At 42.9% G+C, this 25,642-nt stretch overlaps 1 protein-coding gene across 2 annotated transcripts in view; it reads right to left on the bottom strand.

Annotated features, from left to right (window-relative positions):
* The window catches only part of PLXNA4 (plexin A4), a 429,864-nt gene that overhangs the window by 44,150 nt on the left and 360,072 nt on the right, over positions 1-25,642 (bottom strand). For both annotated transcript variants that reach the window (XM_003201828.4, XM_019614671.2), the window contains 9 exons: positions 22,111-22,262; positions 21,341-21,458; positions 16,460-16,596; positions 14,646-14,813; positions 8,210-8,303; positions 7,412-7,651; positions 6,516-6,662; positions 1,749-1,983; positions 1,221-1,363 (listed from right to left, as the gene is read on the bottom strand). In XM_003201828.4, coding sequence (XP_003201876.2) covers positions 1,221-1,363; positions 1,749-1,983; positions 6,516-6,662; positions 7,412-7,651; positions 8,210-8,303; positions 14,646-14,813; positions 16,460-16,596; positions 21,341-21,458; positions 22,111-22,262 — 1,434 coding nt within the window. The remainder of the gene's footprint in view (positions 1-1,220; positions 1,364-1,748; positions 1,984-6,515; positions 6,663-7,411; positions 7,652-8,209; positions 8,304-14,645; positions 14,814-16,459; positions 16,597-21,340; positions 21,459-22,110; positions 22,263-25,642) is intronic.

Genomic DNA, 25,642 nt, shown 5'->3' with positions numbered 1-25,642 from the left:
GAAACACCTGCAGCTAGATCAGGTTAAGTTCTGTTAGACTGACCTGGAATCAAAAGCGGCAGATTGAAACATTAAATCTGTGTCTCTCTGCACGTACCTTCATATGAGAGCATCCATGCTAAAAGCTCTGTAAGGATCAGATACTCTTTGGTGGTCAGCTGGCTGAAGTTAATGAATACACACTTTGAAACCAGCTGTGGGTATGATAAAAGTGCTTGCGTGTGTGTATGTACATGGAGGAGAAACTCATACTTCTCATCTTGTGTGCTCATTTGTTGAAGCTGTTGTATCCCAAAAGCAAAGCTCTACAGTAATCAATGTGTTCTGCAGCTTCCTAGCCATTACCACAAGTCCTCAATGCTTCCAGATCATTTTTTAATGATTCTCACCTTACAGTTTAATGAAGTTTGGCTCTCTTGAAGTACAGGAGCAAAACGTAGAAGAAACCTCTGATTACACAGCCAGCCAAGCATGGAATTGTCTGTGCCAAATCCTATTCCTCCTCTCTGCCAACTAACTCAAGTCTTTGCCTCCAGGAAACTCTCTCTGCCAGAGCCTCTCTGAGGCACAGAGTTTGCCAGAGACTTTGTAGAGTTCAGCCAAGGACCTTGCTGGCCTTGGACATGGTGTATGACCTGCTTCTCTGGCTCAAGTATCACTAAAGCAGGTCCTGTCTATCTGCCAAGCCCTGAACCAGAATGAACAACGTCATCAAGGTCTGTAAAACTCATGCTGCCAAGGAGATAGTGCAGGCAGCATGCAGACACTAGCAGAGCTGGGCAACGTCTCACCATCCTCACACTGCTGCAGTACTGAGAGCTGGGATGCAGGGCACACAGAGGCAGGTTATGGGCAGACTGATGCTGTATATCTCTGACCTCACTGCAAAGCAATTGACAAAGCTGGTGTGATACACACAGGTATACTGTTCTGACCTCAAACTTTTTTTCCTGGCCCTTGCATGGTCTAAAAAAAAACAAACTCAAACAGGATGGAGACCAAGGGGGAGCTTAAAACAGCAAACTAATAATTCACTTAGATGCATGCTGCTATTGTGAATAGATGAGTGATCAAACAGAATTTAACATCTACATCTACCCATCTTTTTCCAATCTAGACCGTAAATGAGGTACTGTTTTGTCCCTGGTAAGACACAGTATTGTAAGCCATCATGTCCTCTCCACTGTCACAACACATCTTGCAGTTGGCAATGCTGATACCTCCAGATCTCTCAGGACTGGGTGATCTTCAATGCCAGGGAAAAGCACCCTCATGGTGTAGGTTCTGTAATCGAGGAAAGGGATCCCTGCTCCATCCAGGTCACTTGTCAGCTCATGAATATCCGTCTGCAGCTCTGCAAAAGCTGATGCAAAAACAAACAAAACATACATCAATAACAGTTCAGATCTCTCTCATCATAACAGAAAAGACATTCAGCCTCACATGAATGAGGCATAAATGGAGAAACAACAAATGGAGAGGAAGAAGAAGGTAGACAAGAGCAGTCTCACTTTTCCCATCACGTCATCTTTCCCCAGGACGATGGCTCTCTCTGGCCACTGAGCTAGCAAATGCAGTTAACACAAGGTGGAGGAAGACTGGACTCAGAGAAAATGGGCAAAGTCAGATTAGACCTGGACTTGAACTAGGAGTTCAACACCCCTGCTGTTTGGTGATATTTTGGCTCAAAGCTTTGCAGCTGGATTTCTTTCTCCTGACACAATATCAGCCTTCTTTCCTCACCATACCTTCTTTGCACTCAAGTGCCACCCTGGACTCCAGGTTATCCATCTGCATCTGCAGGCGTTTGAGGGTCAAGTCACTCTCTCGGGACTTGCGCTTGTAGGCAATCAGCACAGCCACAATGAAGATGATGAGCAGGCCACCTGCCACTGCAATGCTGACAATAGCTGGCAAGCTGAGAGGGCTGTCTGGAGAGATGTAGACCATCCCTGGGGAGAATTCCATCCCTCCTACACGAGCCTGGAGGGAAGGCAGGATAAAATTGCATTGAAACTGTCAAACACGCAGGAGGAAGTCCATCATCATCCCAATTAAGGCTGTTATGCAAGTCAAACTTGGATGATAACACATGAACGATGACTTCTCAAGTTAAATAGAGTATGAAGTACTTGGATACAGAATGGCTAAAAGCATCTGAAATCTCACTTGGACACAGCTCTGTTGGTAATGCCACCATAAACCAGATTGACAGAGGATTTCTAGTGAGACAAGTCTTACCAGTACCAAAGCCCTGGCTATTTAAAATGTAGGAATTGTTTGGGGCTTTCCTCCAATGTCCTAAACAGCTATGCACTGTCTTAATATCAGTCCCAGGATGCATACAAGATAGGTGATTCTTGGGTATGGTCTGATGGGCCCTAACTTCATTATGAGTTAGGGCACTGGGAATGCAGAAATTACAGAGTCATAATTGACTTTTCAGTCTTCAAGTTGAGAAAACTGTATCTGGAAAGCAAAAGCCACAGAGCCTGGCCCATGCTCTTTGCAGCCCCTCACCTAGCTGTTGTGTCACATGAGCTAAAGAACTTTGCATGCTTACCAGTGGGACAGGAAACCAGTCAGAGCTTTCTGCTCTCCATGCATTCCTGGAGGTTCTCAGGAATCTGGGACAAGTGTCTTTGTGAGATCTTGCTTTTAAAAGCAGGAAAGGAACCCTGCGGGTAGTACTGCTGTGTACCAACAAAATACTCTGCTGAAGAAAGTCTGTTGGGATCCCACTGACACAACATGCACACCATTCCCAAAAGTAATCCCACAGGGTGCTACTTGTTCAAGGCTACTGCAAGAATGCTTGAGACTATCTGTAAAACAGGATAAGTTTGAGTGGCAGTGGGAAAAGTACTACTGACTAGTCTGAGATATAGAAGGAAAGTTTCTAATAGTGTGCTCTAGTATGGGAACACTGCTTATGGATCAGCATGAATCTAGGAAGATGCCACTCAAGCAGTTTGAAGTATCGTGATGTTGTGAGAGCCTCTCACCACCACAGGTCTTTCTGGGGACATGAATCTCTGTATTCCCATCATCTTCTGGAAATTATTTATGGCCTCAATTGCAGCCTCTGAGTTCTGTTTCACACCAGCACCAGCTGTAGCCTGTTCCTCAGTGTGTCTTGAACAATGCCACCTAGCCCAAATCTTTTTATTTTGGTCAGACTAAAGGTGACAGTCTGGAATATGCCATTGTCATCCACAAGGTCCTCTTATGCCCTGAATACCTGTAAGTATTTGGAGTTGCGCTCTTGAAACATAGAATCATAGAATATCTTGAGTTGGAAGGGGCCCCAAAGGATCATGGAGTCCATAACAATGTCCAAAACTAGAAACTAAACCAAATCTAAGCTTGTCTGACCAACTAATAGTGTTAGATGACAAGTTCTTCAGCATGACATGGACACTTTGTAGAGCATCTTCACTGGGCAAAGAACAATCTAGCACCCATATAAGTCAAAGAAATAGAAGCTATTTTTCCTGTCTATTCCGAGATATAAGGTTAAATTCCACTTCATAAAGCTTGCAAAGGGTAGATGTTTGGTACTGGTATGTGGCAAGTCCAGCTAAGACAAACTTCCAAAGTCAAACATTAATCTGCTCACTGGAAGCTATTGCCTTTTGACATAGACCACTGTCTCAAATCCTCCCAAGATGACAGCAAAATTGGCTCACTAGTTCACACAATTTCCTTCCTGTCATGGTGGATCAATAAATGGAGTCATTATCATCATTTTCTGTTTCCTACAGTGGCCTTTTTCATCCAGACCTGGCAGTGAAAGGAGACCTTTGATGGAATATCAGTCCAGAGTCAAACAATCCCAGCCCAAGCCTCAGTGCAAGACTGTCCTCAAAACCCACAGAACAGCCTGGCTCCATGAGTGGGATTCCTCTCACCAAACTTTTGACATGCATACCTGAGTTAGACTCCCAGAGGTATATGCCTAGAAAAGTTCCTCTCCAAAGTTGTTTTCAACACTGAGAAATCCTCACAGTCCACAAACTGCCATGATCTAAGGGAATGTGTCTCTTGGAGAAGTAAGCCTGCAAGGCTGTAGTACTATTTGTGAGCACTAAAATGAAACAGGAAAATATACAGAAATAACCCTACTTTATTTCTTAGGTCCTGCATTTTTTCCAAGGAATCAACTTCCAGATAACCAAACTCTGTACCTCTAAAGAACAGTTTGGTCACTTGTTTGGCCTATTTAACTGGCATTTCTCCAAATAGCACGATGGCAGATACAAGTCTTTTTCCAGCAAAGACATAGGGACGACCAGTAGTGGTTCAAGACAGAGTTTCTTCAACTCCTGTTGTACAAAACTTGACAGTGTCTATGATAGTGTCTTTCCTAGTGCAAGCTTGCATTAACAAAACGTGTCTGGCTTTGAGCAAACTGTGCCCTGAATTTAAGGCAGTACACTTGACCATCTCTCCACTCACTATACAGAGACATCAATGTAACTTTCTGTCTGTAAATGCATACTATGAATATGAGTACTCCTCCTAATGTCCTCCGTCTCTACGCTGCAGGTCTTCTCTACCATGGTTACACTTCCTTGTCAATGTTTCTTTCAGTTGAAAAAGAGCTTCTCCCTAGGCTTTAAGCTATCTTTATCAACCACTGCTCTGCCCTTTTTGTGTGCCTGTGTTGTTTTTTATTTTTAATATATATTTTTTCAAGTATTTAACTCTGTGATTGCATAAAAGAAAGTTAAAGTAGAGCAAAAACATGCTGACACCAACATGTGTCACTGTCACTCTTCCTTCCCTTTGAAATAATCACAGTGTTCAGAGCTGTGGTCTCCTCTCAGATCTAGGCCACTTCACTTTGCAGGAAAGACTTTGCTCAGCAGTTAGCTCAAGGTCACACAGGAAATCATCATCAGAAGCAGGAGAAGGACCCGAGAGAAATACCTGTCAATTATCCCAACCATCAGAGTGACATTCTTGTGAAACATGGGCAACAGAGCTGCTGTGCCATGTTGGAGGAGGCATTTCCCAGCCCAGCTGTCCCCCTGGTAAGTTATAGATGCAAAGTCCATCCTTGGGCACTGGCCTCCATCACAGCTGAGCTTCTGTGTTTGGTTCCCAGCCCAGATCCTGTCAAAGGTTTGCCTTATTGCTGGCTTTAGACAAAGAAATCTGCCAATTGCCCCTAACAGAGATGCTCATCAATAGGCTTCAATGCAATCACCTTCTCATTTTTTCCAACAGTATCTCTTGTTTGATCAGTGTCCTCAAAAAGGGATTATTTCTTTCTCTGAGGTTTCTCTTAAGCTGTCCCAAGCTGTGGGAACAGAGGAGTCTTCCCAATTAGCAAGGCCTGGCCAGATGTTCATCCTCCCTGATCCCCACGAGTTGATAATTGCTCACCTGACTTTGAGTTTTATCTCTCTAGGATTGTTTTTGTCCCTCTCTGACTAAACATATGTCTAACGAAATTCACGAAAATTACAGGCAACATATATTGCTCTGTTCCAAAGCTTTCATATTTACACAGAGAAAATCTCATGTTTGTTATTTTTCTTCTTGGACTGTATTAAAATGCTTTCCAATGAACTGAGAGCCACAGCATATGTGCATGACTGAAAGGGATTACTACCTCTATTTTCCATATGACAAAATTCGGAACAGAAAGGTAAAGTAGCCAGTATGACGTGTCCCAACAGCAGTCACAAATCAGACTCAACACAGTCACCATAAACTCTCAATTCTCTAAAAGACAGTCCCTCTTGTTTTAAAGAGGAAGGCATTGTCTCTCCATGAAACTTGGCAAATCTCCTTACACTGAATTAAATAAGCATATATCAGATTTGGGAGGGCAACAGAGAGCTGGAAAAAAGTTGATCGTGGGCAATGAGAAGCATTGATCATCTGTATGTCTGCTGTCAGCTATGTCTTGCTTCCACCCACAGCTCTGCACAACTCAGATGAGTTTGCTGGTGTGCTGTTTATCAAGCAAGAGCACTGAGGCATGCAAATTACTGAGAGGAAAGTAAAGCAGTGAATAAATCAGTGGAGAGAGGAGGAAGCTCCTTCTGATGTAATCACTGGTTCTTTTTTCACAGGTTTCAGGAAGGATATGCAACACCATACTAAGTTGCATAGATGTCAAAATCTCAAAGTCACACTGCAGTCCATATCCTGCACAAATTTTAGCCACCAGTATGTTGCTAATTGCTGGAAACTGATACATTTAACACAGTTTGTCATGTGGGGAATAAGTTACACATAAGAATTCACAGGAGCGTCTGGGGTTCATACAGGCTGCACAAAGAAAGAGGAAAATCATCCTAAAGTTTTATGATTCCAAAAGGTCCCTCACCGTTCGCAAAAATCTCCAAGTTACTCTCCCAGGATTAACTGACAGGAGTATTGTACTGAGAAGGGGCTTTGATATTTCTAGGTTCTACAGAAGGCAAATGGTGAAGGAAACACATTGCTGTACCCTTCCACCAAACCCATGGAAGAAAGGCTGAGTTTCAAGCATCACTTACCATCACCTTGTGCCTCCCAATGAGGTTTGGGGACTCACACAGTAGTTGCACATCTGATACAGTCACCACACAGGGCTTCTCACCAACCAGAACTGTGTAGTTCAGCTTGGCATTCCCTCCTGCCACTGGTGGGATCAGGTTCTTGCCCTGGGTAGAAAGGAGTATCGTGACTCAAAAAATTGTATTACAAAAAAGTTTTCCCTCCATCTCTACTTCTATTATTCCAGTGTTAACATTGCACTTGGTATTCATAGTTTGCAACTCACTCACTTAGTAAGCAAAAGCTGCTCAAAAATCCTACAGAAGACAGCATAAATACAGACTATTATCAGTCAAAGCTGCCTGTCCTATTTCTTTCCCTCAAACTCCACACAAATCTTTCACAAGCAGAAAATGATCAGGCAATACTGAAACATATTTCCAAATGTGCAAGCAGGTATTCTGCATGCGTGCTCATTTATTTGCATATGAATCTCATACAACTGCTGATATGGAAATGTTCAAGCATATAATTTGTTCTTTGTGTTGCTATTCAGGTTAAAGACATGATGGAGGATTGATGTGGGATTTTCCCAAGGATGAGAGAAAAGTGTCTAAAAGACAAGAAATGGGCTTGGGTACAGCAAACAGCATTGGATGCAAATTTAGGCAGCACACAAGTGGCTAAAGCAGTTTACATTTTTTAGTTATGGGTACTGGAAGATGCAGAGCAATGAGTGGTGTGATGTTTGCAAATAGTGATTGATGTGATGCAATATGATAGGTTTAATGAGTGGAGGAAATCTCTGGGACAGTGTTGGGATTCCACTATGATTAGTGGGTTGTTGGCAGACACAAAATGGCAATAAGCAGCATGTGTCTGACCATCCTTATCCAGTTCTTGGTCCCCATCTCACCTTCAGTATGATTGGACTTCCTGGCTTCAACTCCAAGATCCCTGAGGGATTGAAAACCTCAAAGATAGGGTTTGGATAGTAAGTGAAATTGGTTTTGTTGAGGATCAGCAAGGATTGCACATTGTCGAGAATGAAGCCAAACTCCTCTGGACGCTCAGCTAGCTCAGATTGGTGACTAGGGTCAACAGCCAGCGCAGGAGCCTGGCAGGTCATCTCTGTGCTGTTCTGCACCTCACAGTTCTGGAGAGAGAAACCCAACACAAGAAGAGTTTATGGAAAATGTACACAGCTCTACTGGTAGGTTGACATTTTTCGATGCAATGCTAGCTCACCTACTCACAGAGGACACTGAGGAGCAGAAAAACTTTACTACCAAGAGACAAGCTGGTGATCCACTGCATCAAAACATAACCCATTCCTACCAGGAATTTGAGACTGGGTACTGCTTGAACTGCAGCAGAAATTCTCTATGCAGAGAGTGGTGAGGCACTGAAACAGGTCGCCCAGAGAAGCTGAGCATGCCCCATCCCTGGACGTGTTAGGAGTTCAAGGTCAAGTTGAACAGGGCCCTGATCAAGCAGGTGGCAACCCTGCCCATGGCATGAGGTCTTCAAGGTCCCTTCCAACATAAGCCATTCCATGACTCTATTAATTGGCCATCTCGTGTCTTTCTTAAAAGAAATCATGCCCTCTTCTCTGAATGCAAAAGGAGGTTTCAGCCTCCACAGCTGTTAGGCACCTCTATCACCACCATGGATATGTCTTCTCCTGCAGTTGCAGATTAGTAGCAATACTCACATTTACATGTTCCTTTCCACCATGCTTTGCCCGGATCTGAGGGTTCTGGATCAGGTCTAGGTGAGTTCCCCACACTGCAATGGGTGTGTTGCCACTAGAGAAAAAGAAACAAAAGAAGAGCATAAAACCAGTTAATACATATCAGGACTGAATGGACCAGCAGTGGGTGACCTGTATTCCTAAATGTTGTTTGTAAAGTGTCTGACCATATCTCACGGGACCAAAGGAAGTCAAACAAAACAAACAAGGCTTTTTAACTCATTCACATGGGGAAAAATATGTAAAACTGCATGCTTCCAGAAACTGTTCCATCAAGCAGCATCTGGGTGATCTTCTCTGTTAGGACTAAATAGCTACAAACTTTGGTGGTGAGAAGAGCAGAAAATCTAAAAGAAGCTTTTCAGAGTGGTCCACAGATCATTCTATAGTGTGTAAAGTTGTGATTTTAAGAAACCCTCAAAGCATCTGTCCTGTGTAAGCAACTGTTCAGGATTCAGTGCTATCTTATTTGCATTCTGTATTTGTCTTGAATATTAAACGTGTTATAGAAAGCATCATTCTGAATAAGGCAATGTCACCTCAGTGAACCATCTAATTCATTTCTGCCAGGGAGCCCTGATCTGCAACACTGAGAAGAAACAGAGCCGATGTGTTTAGACTTGGTTTCCATTGGGTGACCTAAGCAGATACAGTCTGCAAATGATGTAGAATCAGCACTCTACACTATGGAGTAGAATAGAGATTTCTAGTCACTGTGTCCTTTTGCTCAGCCAAAGTTTTATGTCCTGAGAGAACTCATTCATACAAGCCATGACCCTGCCTTTGGTAGATTTTATTGCTTTTGTTACATCTCTCTCAGGCCACTTAAGAAGACAAGACATAAACAGAGCCCTTCTCATTCCATGTAATCAATATCACCAGAACGAAAGAGCTTTCAGAAACACTCTTCTTTCCATTCCCTTGCCTCTTCCATCTGCAATCAACATTACTTTTGTGGGACTTTCAGGAGAGGGAGGAAGGAAACTGCAAAGGAACGCATATGGGTTGTCTTTGAGCTCTGCATTGAGGGGAAGGGTTCACCATAAGGTTTGGCCATCTCAAACCAAGCACTGCTCAGCCAGATGGGCTCTTCCTTTTCATCTCATGAATGCCTGTAGCAGAGGCAACAGGGCACAAGGGCTGAAGGGGGAAGAGCCATCTGAGAAAGTGAAAACTTCAGCTGTCAGGACTTCAGCATCCAAGATAAAATGAGGCAATGTCATCAGTGGACGGCCCAGCCTCTGCTGCAGAGCTTTAGATTTCCCAGGGAGGTGGAGCACTCTCATCAGTTTTGACAACTGCCTCTGCAACCCTCCTTGGAAACTCTCCAGGCTTCAATTTATTTCCTGGAACTCTTTCTTTACTGAGAATGGGAAGGAGAGATGCAGAAATCAGTTGTATTCATATGGGATGGGGAATAGAAAGCCTAGAATCTCTTTCCAGCTTCTAGGTAAACCTCTGCATGCATGAAAGGTGAAAAAAGTGCATTATAAATGAGACTGGAGAAAACACCAGAGGAGAGACAAACTGCAGGGAAGATGCCTGAGCTGGCCCACAGATCTCCCCTAGTTCTAATCCTTGTTTTTCAAGTTCCTCTATTATGTATTCCATTATTAATCAGATAGGGCATGTAAAAATGAATGCCAACATGCTGCACTGCTGAGCAGTGCAGCTATCAGGTTTCAGAGAGCTGGTTGCAGCTAGCTGGGACTGAATCATAGAATCATTAAGTTTGGAGAGGCCACTCAGATCACCTAATGCAACCATCAACCCATCACCACCACACCACTAAGCCATATCCCTCAGTGCCACATCTACCCATCTTGAACATCTTGAACACCTCCAGGGATGGCAATTCCTCCACCACCCTGAGCAGCCTACTCCAGCCTGTACTTCAGCCCCTCTAGCTAATTCCACACTGATAACCAACAGGGCCAGGACATCAGCTCATACATTGGCTGGTGGCCATTAATGCTTTTAAAAACTCTACTGGCTTGGTTTAAATTGTCTTAACACTCTCCTAGGCAATGTCTGGTCATGGTTTGTGGTATAGCAAGGACCAGAGAATACTTCCAATAAACAGAATGGATGAAGCTATTCTGCCTTTCAAGGAAGAAAGATTGCTTGATGGTAAGGATGAGGAGTATCTCTACTTGCTGGCTTCTGGACCAAAACCAGACCTAAATTAAGTATGTACAAGTTTAAACTTAATTTTGCTCAAGAAGTCTGTAAATCTAGAGTCATCTTAAGAATAGGTGAAGGAAGGATGGCACAAGGAAGGCTACCCCACTGCCATAAAGAAAGTTTTTGCCAACTTTCCAAGACATGGAGACACTTATGTGACCATTCTTCTGACCACAAACACCAAGTCTTTAGCAACAGGTAATGGCGAAGCCATGAGCTCTATCAACAAGTGCTGTCACGACAGCATCTTTCTGCAGGTGCTTCTGTGACACTTCTCTGACAGGTTCCTTATGGTCTTTCAAGCAATGCCTGTATGAACCACATCTCGCTGTGAGCTTTGCAGAGTACCTTAAGTTCTCACTATCCATCAGTAGTGAGAAATTTCCCATGGGGTAAGGGTATATTTTGCCATTTCTGTGAGGTCTGTTTGAATGGCTGAGCTCTCTTGATCACACAGAGGATCTCTTCTGAAGTCACACATTCACTTACAAGAGAACTTTCCCATCCTTGCCTTATAGAAAAAATAGCTTCTCTCCAAAATTCATTTTCAACTTAGATATCCTAGACATCTTCCAGAGAGACCTTGCTTTTCAGAAACCAGAAGATAAATCCACAAACCAAGTTTTTCTTTATCCATTATCTCATTTCATGTGGATTTTTGGCTGTGGGCTTTTATTATTTTTATCATCATGTATTATTTTTATGAATCTCTGCTGACTCAAACTAGAAGGGATTTCACATATTTGCTCAACAATTTAATGTGTTCCAGACATATCAAATTCATGTGCATATATAAATATATACATATATGAGTGTGTGTATGTATAAATAAACCCTTTTATTTAATCAACCACGTCTGTGCATACAGTTTTAAACCCATGTGTTAAAAATTCTCTATTTGTTTTGGAAATTTAGCTTAGAAGGCTCAGACCACAGTTTCTAAGCACAGTAAGAGTGGTGGGTCAGAGAGGGGTCTGTCCTCTGCAAAAATAAAGCCAAAGTAGTCATAGAATCTTTATTACAGAATCATAGAATGGCCTGGGTTGAAAAGGACCACAATGATCATCCAGTTTCAACCCCCTACTATGTGCAGGGTTGCCAACCACCAGACCAGGCTGCCCACAGCCACATCCAGTCTGGCCTTGAATGCCTCCAGGGATCCAGGGGCATCCACAACCTCTTTGGGCAACCTGTTCCAGTGTGTCACCACCCTCTGCACGAAAAACTTCCTCCTAATATCTAACCTAAACCTCCCCTGTCTTAGTTTAAAACCATTCCCCCTTGTCTTATGCACTCTCATAGTCATGTCCACTGAAGACACAAACCCATCTAAAGATTCAGTCTAGCTTGCAACTCAAGCAAATTCAACTGTTACTTGCTTTTGTGTGAGAACTGCTGTCCGTTGCCTTCAGCTGCAGACACTTCTTGCCCAGATCAGACAGAATAGTGACAGATACTGCTCTCCAACATAAAGTTAGAGGTGTCAACACCAGGAGCCTTAATTTAACTCTTCTTTGGCCCCAAAGCTCTAAGCACAATTTTCATTCTGCAGATCTGGATATTTCCTGGATGAAATTCAAATCCCAATTAAAAGTATTAATGGAGGCTTACAATCTTCTAGTTACCTGCCTGTTCAGATTGAGTCTTTTTTTATTATTATTTTTTGACTATTGGAATAAATCATCTGTGATCTTTTCTTTATTGTCTTGGAAAATGGCACTTGAGAAGGCTTTAAGTCAGTCTTCATTCACTAATTTTGCAAAGGTAGTTTAGCAGCAATCATCTGTCCCTCAAAACAGCTTAGTCCTCAGCTAGGAGTGATGAATCAAAGAAGCACAGTGCATTTGCTGCAATGAATCATACTGCATAACAGATATAGCAAGGAAGAGCCTACTCAGTCTATCTCCAGATCCATATGTTTCAACTAAATTATTTCTTGTTTGACTCTCTGTACTTGAGTTGGCACTGTGTTCAACCAGCTCTCTGAGGCTGCTTTACCCTAATTGCCTCCATTACAACCTGCAGGGCAGAGCTGCACAGATTAACAGTGATAGTCCATAAAAGATCCCAGACACTCTGAACCACAGATATAATTTCAGATACTGCGTTGTCCTCTGCAGTTACAACCTTCTGGAGTGATTCAAAGGTGTAAAAGAAAGGGCATGAAGGCAGAGGTGGGGTGAATAGATCTGGTTAAAATTAGTCACTACCAATCAAGTGGATGCTTTCTGATTTTAGAGATATCAAAGGAAGTAAAAATTAGAGGCTGTACCTTATTGATGAGACAGATAGAGCCTCAGTCATCCAACCTATCAGCTACACACCCTGAAAGTAAGGTAGCAACTATGAAATAAACACATGTTGATTTGCTTTATGCTGGGAGAGAGGACAGGAGATTCATTTGAGAAAGCAATGGGATAGAGTCTCTGCACCCCATGGCCAAGCAAAACTTTGCCAGCATACCTCAAGCCTCTCCTTGGCTACCTTTTGTCTCTTGCTGGGAGCTTCAGAAGAGAAACCAAAGAGCAAAATGCTCTGGAGATCTCCTCTCATCCCCCAGTCTGAAGCCAGATGAAGGAAGGGCCCTATTCTGTAACTTTCCTGGGGATAACAGAGGAATTTGCTCTTCTTGGCTGTCAATCTTGCACCCTTTAACCAGCCCTAAACTCACTTTCATAAGGAAGGGACTAAAGTGATTTCTCATTTTACTGATAACCTGAACTCTGACTGAAAATAAAACCTCAAAATGGAAAATCCAGACTCGAAAGCTTCAAGCCGGATGTGTAAAGATTCAATCCAGCTAAATCGGTAAATTCCCTCACGGTAATTAAAGGCACTAATTGATTTGTGGAAACATCTTCTGGAGGGAAGCTGAACTGAAGGGATTTATGAGTCCTGCTCCTAATCCCCAGATACCCCAATCAATCCTGTTTGACAGGAGAGCTGAGAGCTGCAGTGGATGAATGAAGGAACACTGAGATTTCTTATTTTGTACCTTTTCGAGGAAACACCAGTGTATTTAATAACCAGTTTCTCTCTTCCTGAAACTATTTCTGCAGGATTCTGAGAGCATTTGGGTCTCGTTTTCAAGTCTTCCACAACTAAGACAAATGCTCCTCTCAGGTACTTTCAGATGAACCTTCCAAATTCACCAAAGCAGCAGCAATGGGCTGAAGAGCAAAAGAGTACCTAACAAGGAAGAAGGCCCTCCAATAGGGTAGGGATCAGGGCTTTCTTTGTGTTTCTTCTCAGGAGATGGCTCTGGAGCTTTCAAGCATGACAGCCAAACAAGGAATAGAGAGGGAAAATTTAGGTTGGATATCAGGGGGAAGTTCTTTACCAAGAGAGTGCTGAGGTGCTGGAACAGGCTGCCCCACCCCTGGAGGTGTTCAAAGCCAGGTTGAATGGGGCACTAGGTAGCCTGATCTGGTATTAAATGTGGAGGATAGTGGCCCTGCATGTGGTAGGAGGGGGTGGATCTTGATGATCCTTGATACTTGGATCCTTCCAATCCAAGCCATTCTATGATTCTGTGAATACTTAGTCCTAAGCCAACAGTCACATGAACGTTGTAAACAAAGTGCTTTCAAACCTGAGTACTATTCTCTTTTCTAAGCACAGTCATGACCAATGGGCTGTGAAAAGGTTCCACTTAGCCCAGTGGAACCCAAAATACAGTTATGACCAGAAAAGGTAAGAATCAAAGTCTTCAGGAATACAACAGACCCAATATTATGTAATACCACTTGGATAGGTTGCATTTGGGTACAGGAGACATCAAGACAAGCTTCTGGTGAGCAACTGCAGCTGGATTTTGCTGCATTAAGCCAGGAAGCTGTGCTCTACTTATGAAGGTTCATTCAGCCTTGGGCTACACTGAGTCAGTTTGGAGAACAAGCGTGGCTCCTGCCCACCCCTCACTAGGTTCTTTGGAAATGTTGTCCTAGGGGTACACATGGCCACAGGTACACTCTGCACATCCAAGGTGCTGTAGAGACTACACAGAATATTCCTGGCATTTAATGTCTCCCCAGAAGGCAAGTCCACCAGCTCTCATGGTTCTTGGGCTCTGTGAAGGAGTTAGATAAATATGTGTTTTCTAGTGAACACGATGCTTGGAAAACACTTTTCAGTATCGAGGACCAACACAAATGTACCAGTGCTGCAATGGAAGATAAAAGGTACTGGTGTGATGTGCCCATGGGATGCTTACCTGAAGATGCTCCACTCAGGCTCAATCCTCAGGATTGTTGGATCCTCCACATATTCATACTGCAGCTCCTGATGTATTTTGGCCTTGTCCACTCTCACAGACACCTTCACCTTCTCAAAGCCTTCATCTGAGGCTGTGGTGTTACAGACAATGTGCTTGGTGGATCTCCTGTGAGAAGAAGCAAGTAAATATAAACGAGGATCTACAAGAAGCAAACCAGTAAGAACCCAGTTACATACCCCTACGTCCTGTGATCTTAACCTATTAACTATAAAGTGGTGGAACTCACTGCTGCAGGAATATACTGAGTATTGTGTGACAAATTCATCATGGGAAGTGGCATTGCCTTTCCACCAGTTTAAGTAAAACTACACAAGCCACTATTACTCAGATCTCAAAACACAAACCTCAAGGGAAGTCCAAAACAGACCTCGCTGCAGAAATATTTCTGTGCGATTAAATACATGATGGATGTTTCCTTCCTGCCTGCAGGCATATTCAGCAGCAGCTCATAAAAGGGAGTGTTTGCACCTCAGCTTTCCAGTCTGGGATAATAAAGTTTACCTTGCATTAGGACTGTAAGCCTTGTTTAAATGCCATTTGCAACATGCCTGGGACCTTTGCATGGGAAGTGCTAATGTAGTGGGAAGCATTTCATGATTTTACTTAAAATGGATTCTGGGTAAATGTTTTCCTTTTGGGCGAGGCTCAAATACAACTCCAGGACTGAATATTGCAGTGGCACTGCCTTCAGTAAAGAGCCAAAAATCCAAGCTTCTACCACCTTCAGCCTTCCCAGCCCTGTGATTTGTGGCACGGCCTCATCTCATATCCCTTGAAAGATAAAATGGGAATTCATTCTTCCCTTGTAGCATGGCATGTACCTCAAATGTACCCTTCAAGTGCTCTTTAAATTTCCCTGAAAACCATGCTGAATCCCTTCTAAAACGCCCTAGTCTGTTCTGAAAGCAACCCCAAGCAGTGCGGTTCCCATTTGGCCTTTTAAAATACAAGCTGTGACTTCACCCTCGTTCATTACAGATATTAAATCACTCTGCAGTCATGACAGGCAGCTAAACAGGATCCCAACAGCCAGGAGATGGAAACATCCTGCCCCAGGACAGTAGTCCCGGCTTCCCTGTGAATGGGCCCTTCTTCTTCTGGCAAAGACAAGCTGGGAGAAATGTGCCAACTTTGTCTTCAGCTTCCACCAATACTGGCAGTAAAGTGTATTGCACTTAGCAGTTTTGAGCTGCAGGAGCCCCTGGGAACTGGATTTAGGCTCATTCTCACAGGGATCAGGGAATATTCAGCAGGTAACACTGACATTAAGCCTCTGAACTGCAATTGAGCAAGAGCCAACCCTGAGCTAAAATGCTACAAGTCATCTGTTTCTCAGCACTATGGGACTATTCTTGGATAAAAGGGAGGTGTTTTAATGCTTATAACTGATGTTGTCAGATTTTCGTTTTTACTTTTTCTAAAGTAGGGACATCAAAATGAATCTTTTAAATTACATACTCTCAAAACAAGTAGCAAAGCATGGGACCGTGGAGAATTGTAGTGAAATTTGACAAGGAGCCATGGAAAAAGCACATCAAATAGCAATCAAAACAATGAAATAAGTCCTATTCTCCCACCCCACAACGTACTCAGTAAGGTTGTGCTGGGGAAGAATGTAAAGATCCCACTGCAGAACAGATGTTCTGCCAAGAATTACTAGAAAGACAGGTTGTCTGGGCTGCAGAAGAAGTCTCTTGACTGTGATTGCTTACATCTTTCAGGTATGTAAGGAAGGAAGAACTCATCTGTACCTGTAGAAGAGGCAAGGTTGTCGCCCAAAGGTCACGATGACGTTGCTGCCCGCATTGAGGTTATTACCCGTAATTGTCACCTGAGTGCCACCCGATACAGGTCCCCGCTTCGGCTTGAGATCAGAGAGTGTCAGAGTCTGTGAAAGCAAAGAGTCATGTTGAAAGCACTGGAGATGAGCAGAGGTACCTACAGTGCTAGAGAAATGCAGGCAACCCCGAAAGTTTAACTACGTTAGGTGGACTTCAGAAGACACCAATATTTTCCTGGTAGAAGAGGAGCCTGGAATGTCTCCTTAATAGAATCATTAAAGTTGAAAAAGACCTCTAAGGTAATCTGTTTAAACCATCAACTCATCCCCACCATGTCCACTAGCCATGTGCCTCAGTGCCAAATCCACACTTCTCTTGAACACCTCCAGGGGTGGTGATTCCACCACTGCTTGAATGACAGCTTTGGTAAGATGAACTCAAGACCTAAGGCTAATTTCAAAATCCCTGCAGAATAAGGCCTGCCCTTGTACCCATTCAGAAATGCTCTGAGCTTCCAAAGTCATCTCTGTGCCTGGGGCAACTGCAGCCATGATCTCTCTGATCTCCACTATTTGATACAACTCAGGAGCTTTTTTTCCAACAACATTTCTGCAAGATAAACTGGGTCTTGAATTGTCTTATTGGATCTTAACAAGGACTCTCTGCCCCCAGAGAAAATTCACAGAGCTCACAAGCATTGAAAACTACTGTGTCTTGAAAAGATTACTCTGAAGTTCATTGATCTACCAAAGTAACAGGTCCTACTGTGCAGCTCAGGAGGACACCTAAAACCTCCCCCTGTGCTAACAGCCCTTTTCCGTGGGAAGGAAGAGAGCTGAGATTCAGAGCATCTCAATATGTGTTTTGACTCTTGCAGGCCTACCACATGACCCCAAACATTTCTCTTTCATCAGATGTTGATGCTGAAACAGTCTCACATGGCATGCATGTCCTGCACTGATACAACGCAGCATCACTCATGTTAAGCTGTTCTCTGAAATAATTCAGCCACAAGAAAGAATGTTGTACAGATGAATATTTTTTTCTCAGTTTCCTGCTTGTTTGAGTCTCTTTTCCAACCATAACACAACGTTACACAACATTAGTATATTAAAAGAGGGGCACCATTCCTTAAGGAGTCTCGAATCTGAAACCTCTTTTTTGCCCTCCAACTCCACTCTTCCCAAAAGCAAGATAAAATACTTGCACTCTGAAAGCACAGATCACCCTATTGCCACAATGTAGAGAGGAGACATCCATTTTCAGGGAGAAACTTGGAGTTACAGTTTATTCTTTCATTTGCATTTTAATAGAAAAACTTTCCACTCAGTCCCAAGTGAAAAGCCACTATATGCATTTAAATGAAGATTTTTTTTCCCCTCTCTTTAAGAATGATGACACAAATGCTTGAAGCTCTCCTCAGCTCCTCTGAATGAGCAGGTACAACACACAGTCACCTTATTGAGCTTTGGAGACCATTAATCCCTGTTTATAAAATGCCTGACACACACCATAGCTCCCTCTTTCACACACACACAGCTCTCCCTGTGCCCTTCTGGTTAACCATTTCGAAAAACAGCAGCATGTTTCCTCTTTGCTTTTGTTCAAAAATGAAGCTGCTGCCTGGAGGAAGAGCTGAATATGAAAATCAGACTTACAGCCCAGTAGAAAATGTATTAGCAGAGATGGACACTTCTTGTGTTTACCTGTCTGCTTCTGATATGGTGTTTTGGAAACTATTTTGCCTCAAGAAGTCCCTCATCTATCAATTGCTGAAGGTTGGGAAGATGTATAAGAAGAGAAAAAGAACAAATAAATGCTCTGTTCCTTCTACATTACTGTGACTATTCTCTAATAGCTTTTATTGGGATACAAGATGCAGAAAGGGTCTTCAGTATAAAGGGCTTCTCTGTTTTGAGGGTACTGCCTCATGTTGTGATGGCAACGCCTCTTCAATTCCTTACTGGTGATCACAGAACTAACACCAAGTACTGCCACCCGTGAGATGGATGTTGGGAGACTACTTCCCACCTGTGAGAAAATGCACTGAAAGTTGCCCATTTGGTGCAATACTGGATGCTTTACAAACGAGATAATGACATCTGAGTTAAAGATCTGAACCCCTTGTCCCAGTCCTTGATGGGCAGGCATTTCTGCCCCTCTTCCCAGAGGATGACAAATGCTTATGCCCCATTGAGGGCTCTTGCATATTGAAATTATACCAGCGATGCTCCTTGGCAAAGTGTTGATGCATTTCGTGCCGATTTCACAAAAGGTTTTATGGCTAATCTTTCCAAATTGCAATAATCCATTAATTATTCACTGTGGCCTTCATAAATACTGCACAGCATGTCTGCACGTCAGCCTCCAGACTGTTTACCATTTCCATTCTGGTGAAAGTTGATGGAAAATGCATGGGGGTCTATTGGATCTGTGATAGGCTGAGGTGGACAGTGACAGTGAAGGAAGGAGGAGGCCAGAAAATCATGGAATAATAGAATGGTTTGAGTTGGAAAGGACCCTTAAAGTTCAACAAGTCCAACTCCCAATCATCTGTATCTATCTACAGTCTTGACTACTTTCCTCTGCTGTGGAACCTTTTACTTTCTTCTAGCACCTCCTTGGCATAAGCTGTCCACAGAGAAGTTGCTACGAGAGCTGTATCTGAACTGACCTCGTGGTGTACGTTGAGACCTTGGCTCCCACATCACCGATCCTGGGAATAAGGGCATAGAAACACGTGACCCACACAGTTCATGCACCCAGATATCCTTTCTATTGGTTCAACAGCAACAGCTGGAAAGGCAGTACACAGCCCTCTCTGAGCCTGTTCAAAATGCTCTCCTGAAACAGAGAGCCAGAAGAGATGCAGACCGAGCAACCCAAATCACACTGAGCCAAAATAAAGGCAAACTCCTTCTGTGTCTGAATTGAAAAGAACGAAGGTAATATTTCATGGATTGAAAGACAATGGCATTAATCACAGCAATAAAATGAATTAAAAAAAAAATTCATTTAGCTCATCGTAAATACCATTTCAGCATACAACCAAATGCTTTGTTTCCCTTCTGGCTTATTGAACTCTCTAACGCAATTTGCATTTTTGATCACAGACCAGTTTGAAAAACAAATTAACAGCATTTTGAACCTAAAAGTTCTGCATAGAAGTGTTGAGAAAAACTGCTCTATCATCTCTAAATTAAGCTCTTTTTCAAAACACTGAAATAAAATATTCTGTTGAGTACAAATAATCAGCCCTTCCATTTCTCACAAGAGAGAGGGAGGCGGAACCTATTGGCCAAATCTAACCTTGTTTTGCTTCAAACCTTTTGCAAAAGCAATTTTCCATAGGATTTGCTACGTGTCTGGTAGCAGCACTTAACTCCCAGGTGGTGCCCATCGTTGGTTTTTAAACATCTTCCTTTCCTGAAAGCTGCCACCCACCACTGCAGGACGCCAAGGCATGTTGCGATGCGTGCAACAACATCTCTACTCTCTTGGCAGAAATATCAGAGGAAGCCAAGCCATGCCAATAAACACCTCCCACTACGAAAGCAATGGACACAGGAGAGGGCATATGATGGGCAGGCTAGGGAGCATCATTGTTTTTTTCTGCCTAGCACAAAGGTATCAAGGTATGCAGCAGAGAAAACCCTGCAGACTTCACGCTTGCACACGGCTGGGACAGCTGGCAGCCAGAAAGCCAGCAAGTGGAGGGAAAAGCTGTCACAGATGGACACGGATGATCAACATCAGACAGTAATTTCAAGAGCAGCAAAGGTGACATGCTGAAGTGTAATGTCCTGGAAAGAGCCCTTCTGTCAGCAAGGTGGGGGACACTTCTTGAGGTATTTCTATGCCCCCCACATCACAGTAACACCTGAGTGACACTGGAAAATACAGAGATCACTGCAGTTCAAGGGGGAAATCTAAGATATTTGCATTCATTACCAGTTCTCTTTGCCATGAACAAATGCTCAGGCATGTGAATTATTTCAGAAAAGACTCATTCCCTTGCAGGGGTTGAGAGCTTTTGATGCGAACAAAGAGATCCTCTCATCTCAGACCTGCACAGATCTGAACAGATCAAGGCTAGGCAATGCTTGCATGTCCCCAGCAAGGAGCCTTACAGAAATAAGGAGATCTCTTGGACACTAAAAGCGAGCAGAAAAGGGGAGAAAGGAGCAAAAATCCAAGTCGAATGTGCAGCATGCACTGGGCTCTGCTTCTCTCTTCCATGAGGTTTTCACTATGGCAAAGCTACAGTCTCAGGCTGAACTTCCTCCACTATGGTGGTGCAAAAAAAGAGCCCATAGCCCTTCTGACTGCTTTGCATACTGATGTCCCCAACAGAGAGAGTATCACACCCATCTGTGAGTCCAAGCAATATCTCCAAAAAGAGAAATGTAGCTGCTTTCTGAGTGTAGTCTGTATACACAGCTGACGCCCCACAACCTACTTCTATTTTTTCTTTTCCTTCTTCTTCCTCTTCTTCTTCTTCTTCTTTTTCTTCTCTTTCTTCTTTTTTCTTCTCTCTTCTCTTCCTTTTTACTTTTCTACATAGCATTTTTAACTATTAATGAAGATGTTCTGTACTATTTTGGACCATGGCTGTATCAAACTGAAGCTGGACTAATAATTTGGACTATTAATAGAGTGTTAAAACATTAATTAGGAGAGCTATTTTTGCTCATAAAAATGATTTTGAAAGGAAATGGAAGGAACAATTTAGTGTACTCAGGATGGCAGTGAAGAACACAGAGATGGAGTTTGGTCAGAGAACAGACACTAAGAAGTGGCCCAGGGTCTGAGGATCTTCAGGGCCCAGGAGATCTTCTTGCAGGATCTTACCATAAAGTAGTAGAGCTGTGAAGACCTGGCCATGAACTCTGGTTTGCACTCAGCCACACAGATCTCCACAAATCCAGCGTGCTGGCTGGGTTTGGCCTCCCCCATCTCACATACTATCCTGTGGAGAAAACAGGAAACAGAAGCAAAGGTTTAGGGATGGTTTTGCAAACTGGGTGAGATGAAATCAGAGCAAATAGTCCATGTTCTTGGGAAATGGACTGTAGACTTATAACATTCTCTGTTGCTTTCCAGTCCAGGATCCAAATTGTGCACTAAGTTATTTTTATTTAATAAAAATAAATTTTTTAATTCTGATGGTACTCAATGAAGCACATGGTTGGCTGTTGTATACCACCATACCATCACTTAATTATGTAGGCAAATATAGACAAATACTGGACAGAGATCTGGCCTCAGGAGTTCCTCTGCCCTCCAGTCTTGCATGGTGGACACCTCTGCATCGTAATGATCATTCCCACATGGAGCAAGCTGCTTCTTGGAGCTGCGGCCTCACAGACTGGATTTGAACACCCGTGTGGTGGCTGTTATTTGAAAATAGATAATTTTATGCCATACGCCAATGATGATCACACAAAGTGTACCAAATACACTAATAAATGCACTATTAGCACCTGAGCTGTTAGTGAGGAGTGGCATCTTCTTTGGATTTTAGGGAGGCTGGAGGGGATGGACTCCTCAAAGACCCCACAGGTAGCAATAATCAGTATTAGATGTTCTGTGGCCCACTGTCTGCCACACACCCAACTTACTGCTCTGCTGGGATGTACCCTTCCACCAGTGGTTTGCACTCCACTCCAGCCACTTTAACATGAGATGCAATGTCTCTGAACTCCAGCCCCAGGTTCTCTCCACGGATGGTCACTTTAGTCCCTCCTTCACGAGGGCCTGTCACTGGGTTGATCTGGAGAAACAAGTCAGGAAAAAAGAGTATTTATTTATTTGTTGTATTTACCTTTGTAAATACAACATCATCCTATGAGGCAGTATGAGACCTTTTTGTCACCACTAAAGATGCTCATAAATGCTGATCAACTAAGTCACCAAACGACTCCAGATACATTACTAGGTCCATCTCCCTAGCAAATTTACTGTATTTTACATATGGTCCAACCTCAGACTATCCAAAACTCTGCGCCCAATACCATTTCTTTCTCTTCTGACTACTTGCAAAACGCATAGATAGGGGTAGGAAATGTCTTCCAGGTAGGAACAAGGGCTTCCAATGCTGCAGCTGAGTTCTGCATTTTATAGACATAAACTACGAAAAAGCAGGAGTGGGCCATGGTGCAAATAAATGAGAGAAAGAATAAGAAATAAGTTGCTTTAGCCAGTCAGTTTATGATGAGAATTCCCAGCCCAAAGTTCAAGTTTTTTATCTGTTCTGGAGGGTGATATCAGGTATGCCTTATGAACTCAGCTGAATATGTCCATCTGCATAAATAACATCCAAGACACAACAGAAACACAGTGTCAGATTAGGTGCAGAATAGACTGACAGTGACAGAAGCAGTAGCAGTAGTTGCTGTGCACCAATATATATCTCTAGAAATGCTCCAGCTACCTTCATGGGAGAGCAGGGTCCAGTGGAAGGGCAACAATGCGAGCATGGATGGCTTGTTTGTAGGGTGGTGGACTATTGGCTGGGAGGTCTGTGAGCCCTAGTCTGAAATGAATGGATGCCTCAGTGGTGCTGGTGTTTGGTGATATGACGTTTGCACCACAGTCTGGACCTTTACCAGACCTTAGGAGGGGTAGGATTGCTGCATCTCATTCAGCAGCAGCTCTGTTGGGCAGCAGAGCCAAACTTCAGAACTCTCTTCTCTCCCATTGTAGAACTTCACCCAAAGCTATCAGTCACCATGCAGTATTTCTGGCCCATGCAGAGGGGAGAGCACTCTGCATTGCCGCCATCACGCTTGTTTAGAAGTAGCTGAAAATTAACTTTGAAGACACCTACTCAACATTGAAACAGTATGGAAATTAGGGGGCTGACTCTTAGTTAGCTCAGTTCTGCCCTTCCAATTATTTACTGCGTCCAAATGTTTTGCCATATGACTGGATGGCTGAAAGGGCCTTCTAATGGTATTCCCTGCTGCCCATTCAGGATGTCATGGCTGCCATCTGCCAGTCTTGGCAGGGCTCTCTGTGCAGTGAGGAAAGGGGAATTCCCTTTCTCAGGCCCGTACCCTTTGGCCAACGGCTCTGACAACTGGGAATCCTGGGCTGGCAGCTAGATCCTTGCAAAGCAATCTGACTGGCAGGCAAAGTAGAGGGACTGGCATGAGCAGGGCTGCTCTTGACTGATTCCCAGCCATGAGTCTGGCACCAGAGTTAGCCTAATTTTGACTGAGAGGCCAATTTTCAGGTCATAAAATCAGAGAATCATAGAACAGTTTGGGTTGGGAGGAGCCTTAAAAATCATTTAGTTTCAACTCTCCTGTTGAATACAGGGACTCCTTCCAATAGATCAGGTTGTCCTAAGTCTCACCCAACGTGGCCTTAAACATTCCAGGGATGGGGCACCCACAGCTAGTCTGGACAGCCTTCTCCAGTCTTTCCAGGTACATCTATAATGGTGAAAGGCTTTGGCACCCTTAGAGGATACTCTGTTTTTGACTGCTTAATATTAGATACCACAAACCACTTCCTTGATGACTGTCTTTGCATTGACTATACTGGGAGCTTACAAGCATAAATAATTTAATAGCACAGATGATCACATACAAGTACTGGGGCCTGTAGGTTACTCTAGTGTAGGCATAACTTCTGCAGCACAAGTTCCCTACAATGGCCCAGGTAGGAAACTGTGGAAAGAAACTTTAGTGTAAAGCGAAATTGAGCGAAGTCTTTTCAGCCAGATCAGAGACAGAGAGGGATTCTGCTACAGCAAGGTGCAGCAATTCCAAATAGCCAAAGCTGGAATTTACATTCCTGTTGTCTCCATGCTGCACCCCAGTCTGATACTTGCAGTGATAGGCAAGTATTATTTCTGATGTCCCAGTGCCACAGCAACTTCAGCCTACACTGAACAGAAGATAGGCTCTAATTAGATCAGATAACCATCTCAGGTCCAAAAAACAGCCAAATTCCATCAGAGCTGTGGAAGGTTTTTTCATGCTTCACAAGTCAACAAGACACTTACGTCCTAAAATCAAAATAGTACAACATTCATGAAACTGACAGATGAGATTTCTTTGGGTTGGCTGAAGATTTCACCCTTGGATGATAGACAATGGGTAAAAAGTGAGAAAGTGGTTATCTTCCCTAACAATAATAAAAAAATTAAAAAAAGAGGAATGTAAGGAATGCATATTAAAAAATTAGAATTAAAATGGAATTTATATTCTAAGAGAAACTAATCCTGATGTACTTAGCTAGGGGCTCAGCAATGAAAACTTAAACAATCTTCCAAAAATAGCAATTCTAAACTATTTTGATTCTGAATCACTAATAAAATATCTATTCAAGGGAAGTTTTGTATTTTAAATAATCATTTTGCCAACATCGGTTAATCCTCTCCTGATAAAATAAAACACTTTCTGTGAATGTCGCTGAAAGGCTTGTATTATCACCATACCAAACCAATCTAATATGTACAAAAAGTGAAAAGGGAAAATTAAATCACAATTTCCACCTTCTATTATATTTCCTTACATATTAAACTTTTTTTTTTTTTTCCTGTAAGAAATGTCAGGTCCTTATGGAATATTTTGCTATCATTTTGTGGCATTAAACTTGCTGTTAAGTAGTTTTCACTTGTTCTAGCAAGACAGGTGTCCAGGTAGGTAGGTCTGTGGTTAATTAGGGCTCACTTATCTTCAAAAGAACTTGCTAGTATGTAGATGTATCTCATAGCAGGTCAAAAGAGGGTTTTTTGCTGATATAACTACTGTCACTACACAGAATAGAAGAAGTTGTAGTGGTAAAAAGGAACATCTTGCCAGAAAAGTCCCTCTTTTTTAAAAACTATGGGAGAATTTGAGACAGAAGTCACAGAAACTCAATGGAAATATCATGATCCTCCTTCTGACTCTGACTAAAGCCTGAGAATTTAAAAAACTTACAGTAACTCAAATAGGAATCTTCCTAGATTGAAGCTACCTCTGAAAATCCCCCTTATAAAAATGCAATATTTAAATTTTTATAGAATCATAGAATTGTTTGAGCTGGAAGGGACCCTTAAGGCTCATCTGGCCCAACTTCCCTGCAATGAACAGAGACACCTACCATTCAATCAGGTGCTCAGAGCCCCATCCAGCCTGACCTTGGATGTCTCCAGGG

Source organism: Meleagris gallopavo, chromosome 1 (genome assembly GCF_000146605.3).
Source record: "Meleagris gallopavo isolate NT-WF06-2002-E0010 breed Aviagen turkey brand Nicholas breeding stock chromosome 1, Turkey_5.1, whole genome shotgun sequence".
Taxonomy (NCBI): Eukaryota; Metazoa; Chordata; class Aves; order Galliformes; family Phasianidae; genus Meleagris; species Meleagris gallopavo.
The sequence above is the reverse complement of the archived record's forward strand: the minus strand, read 5'-3'. Positions and strand labels throughout refer to the sequence as shown.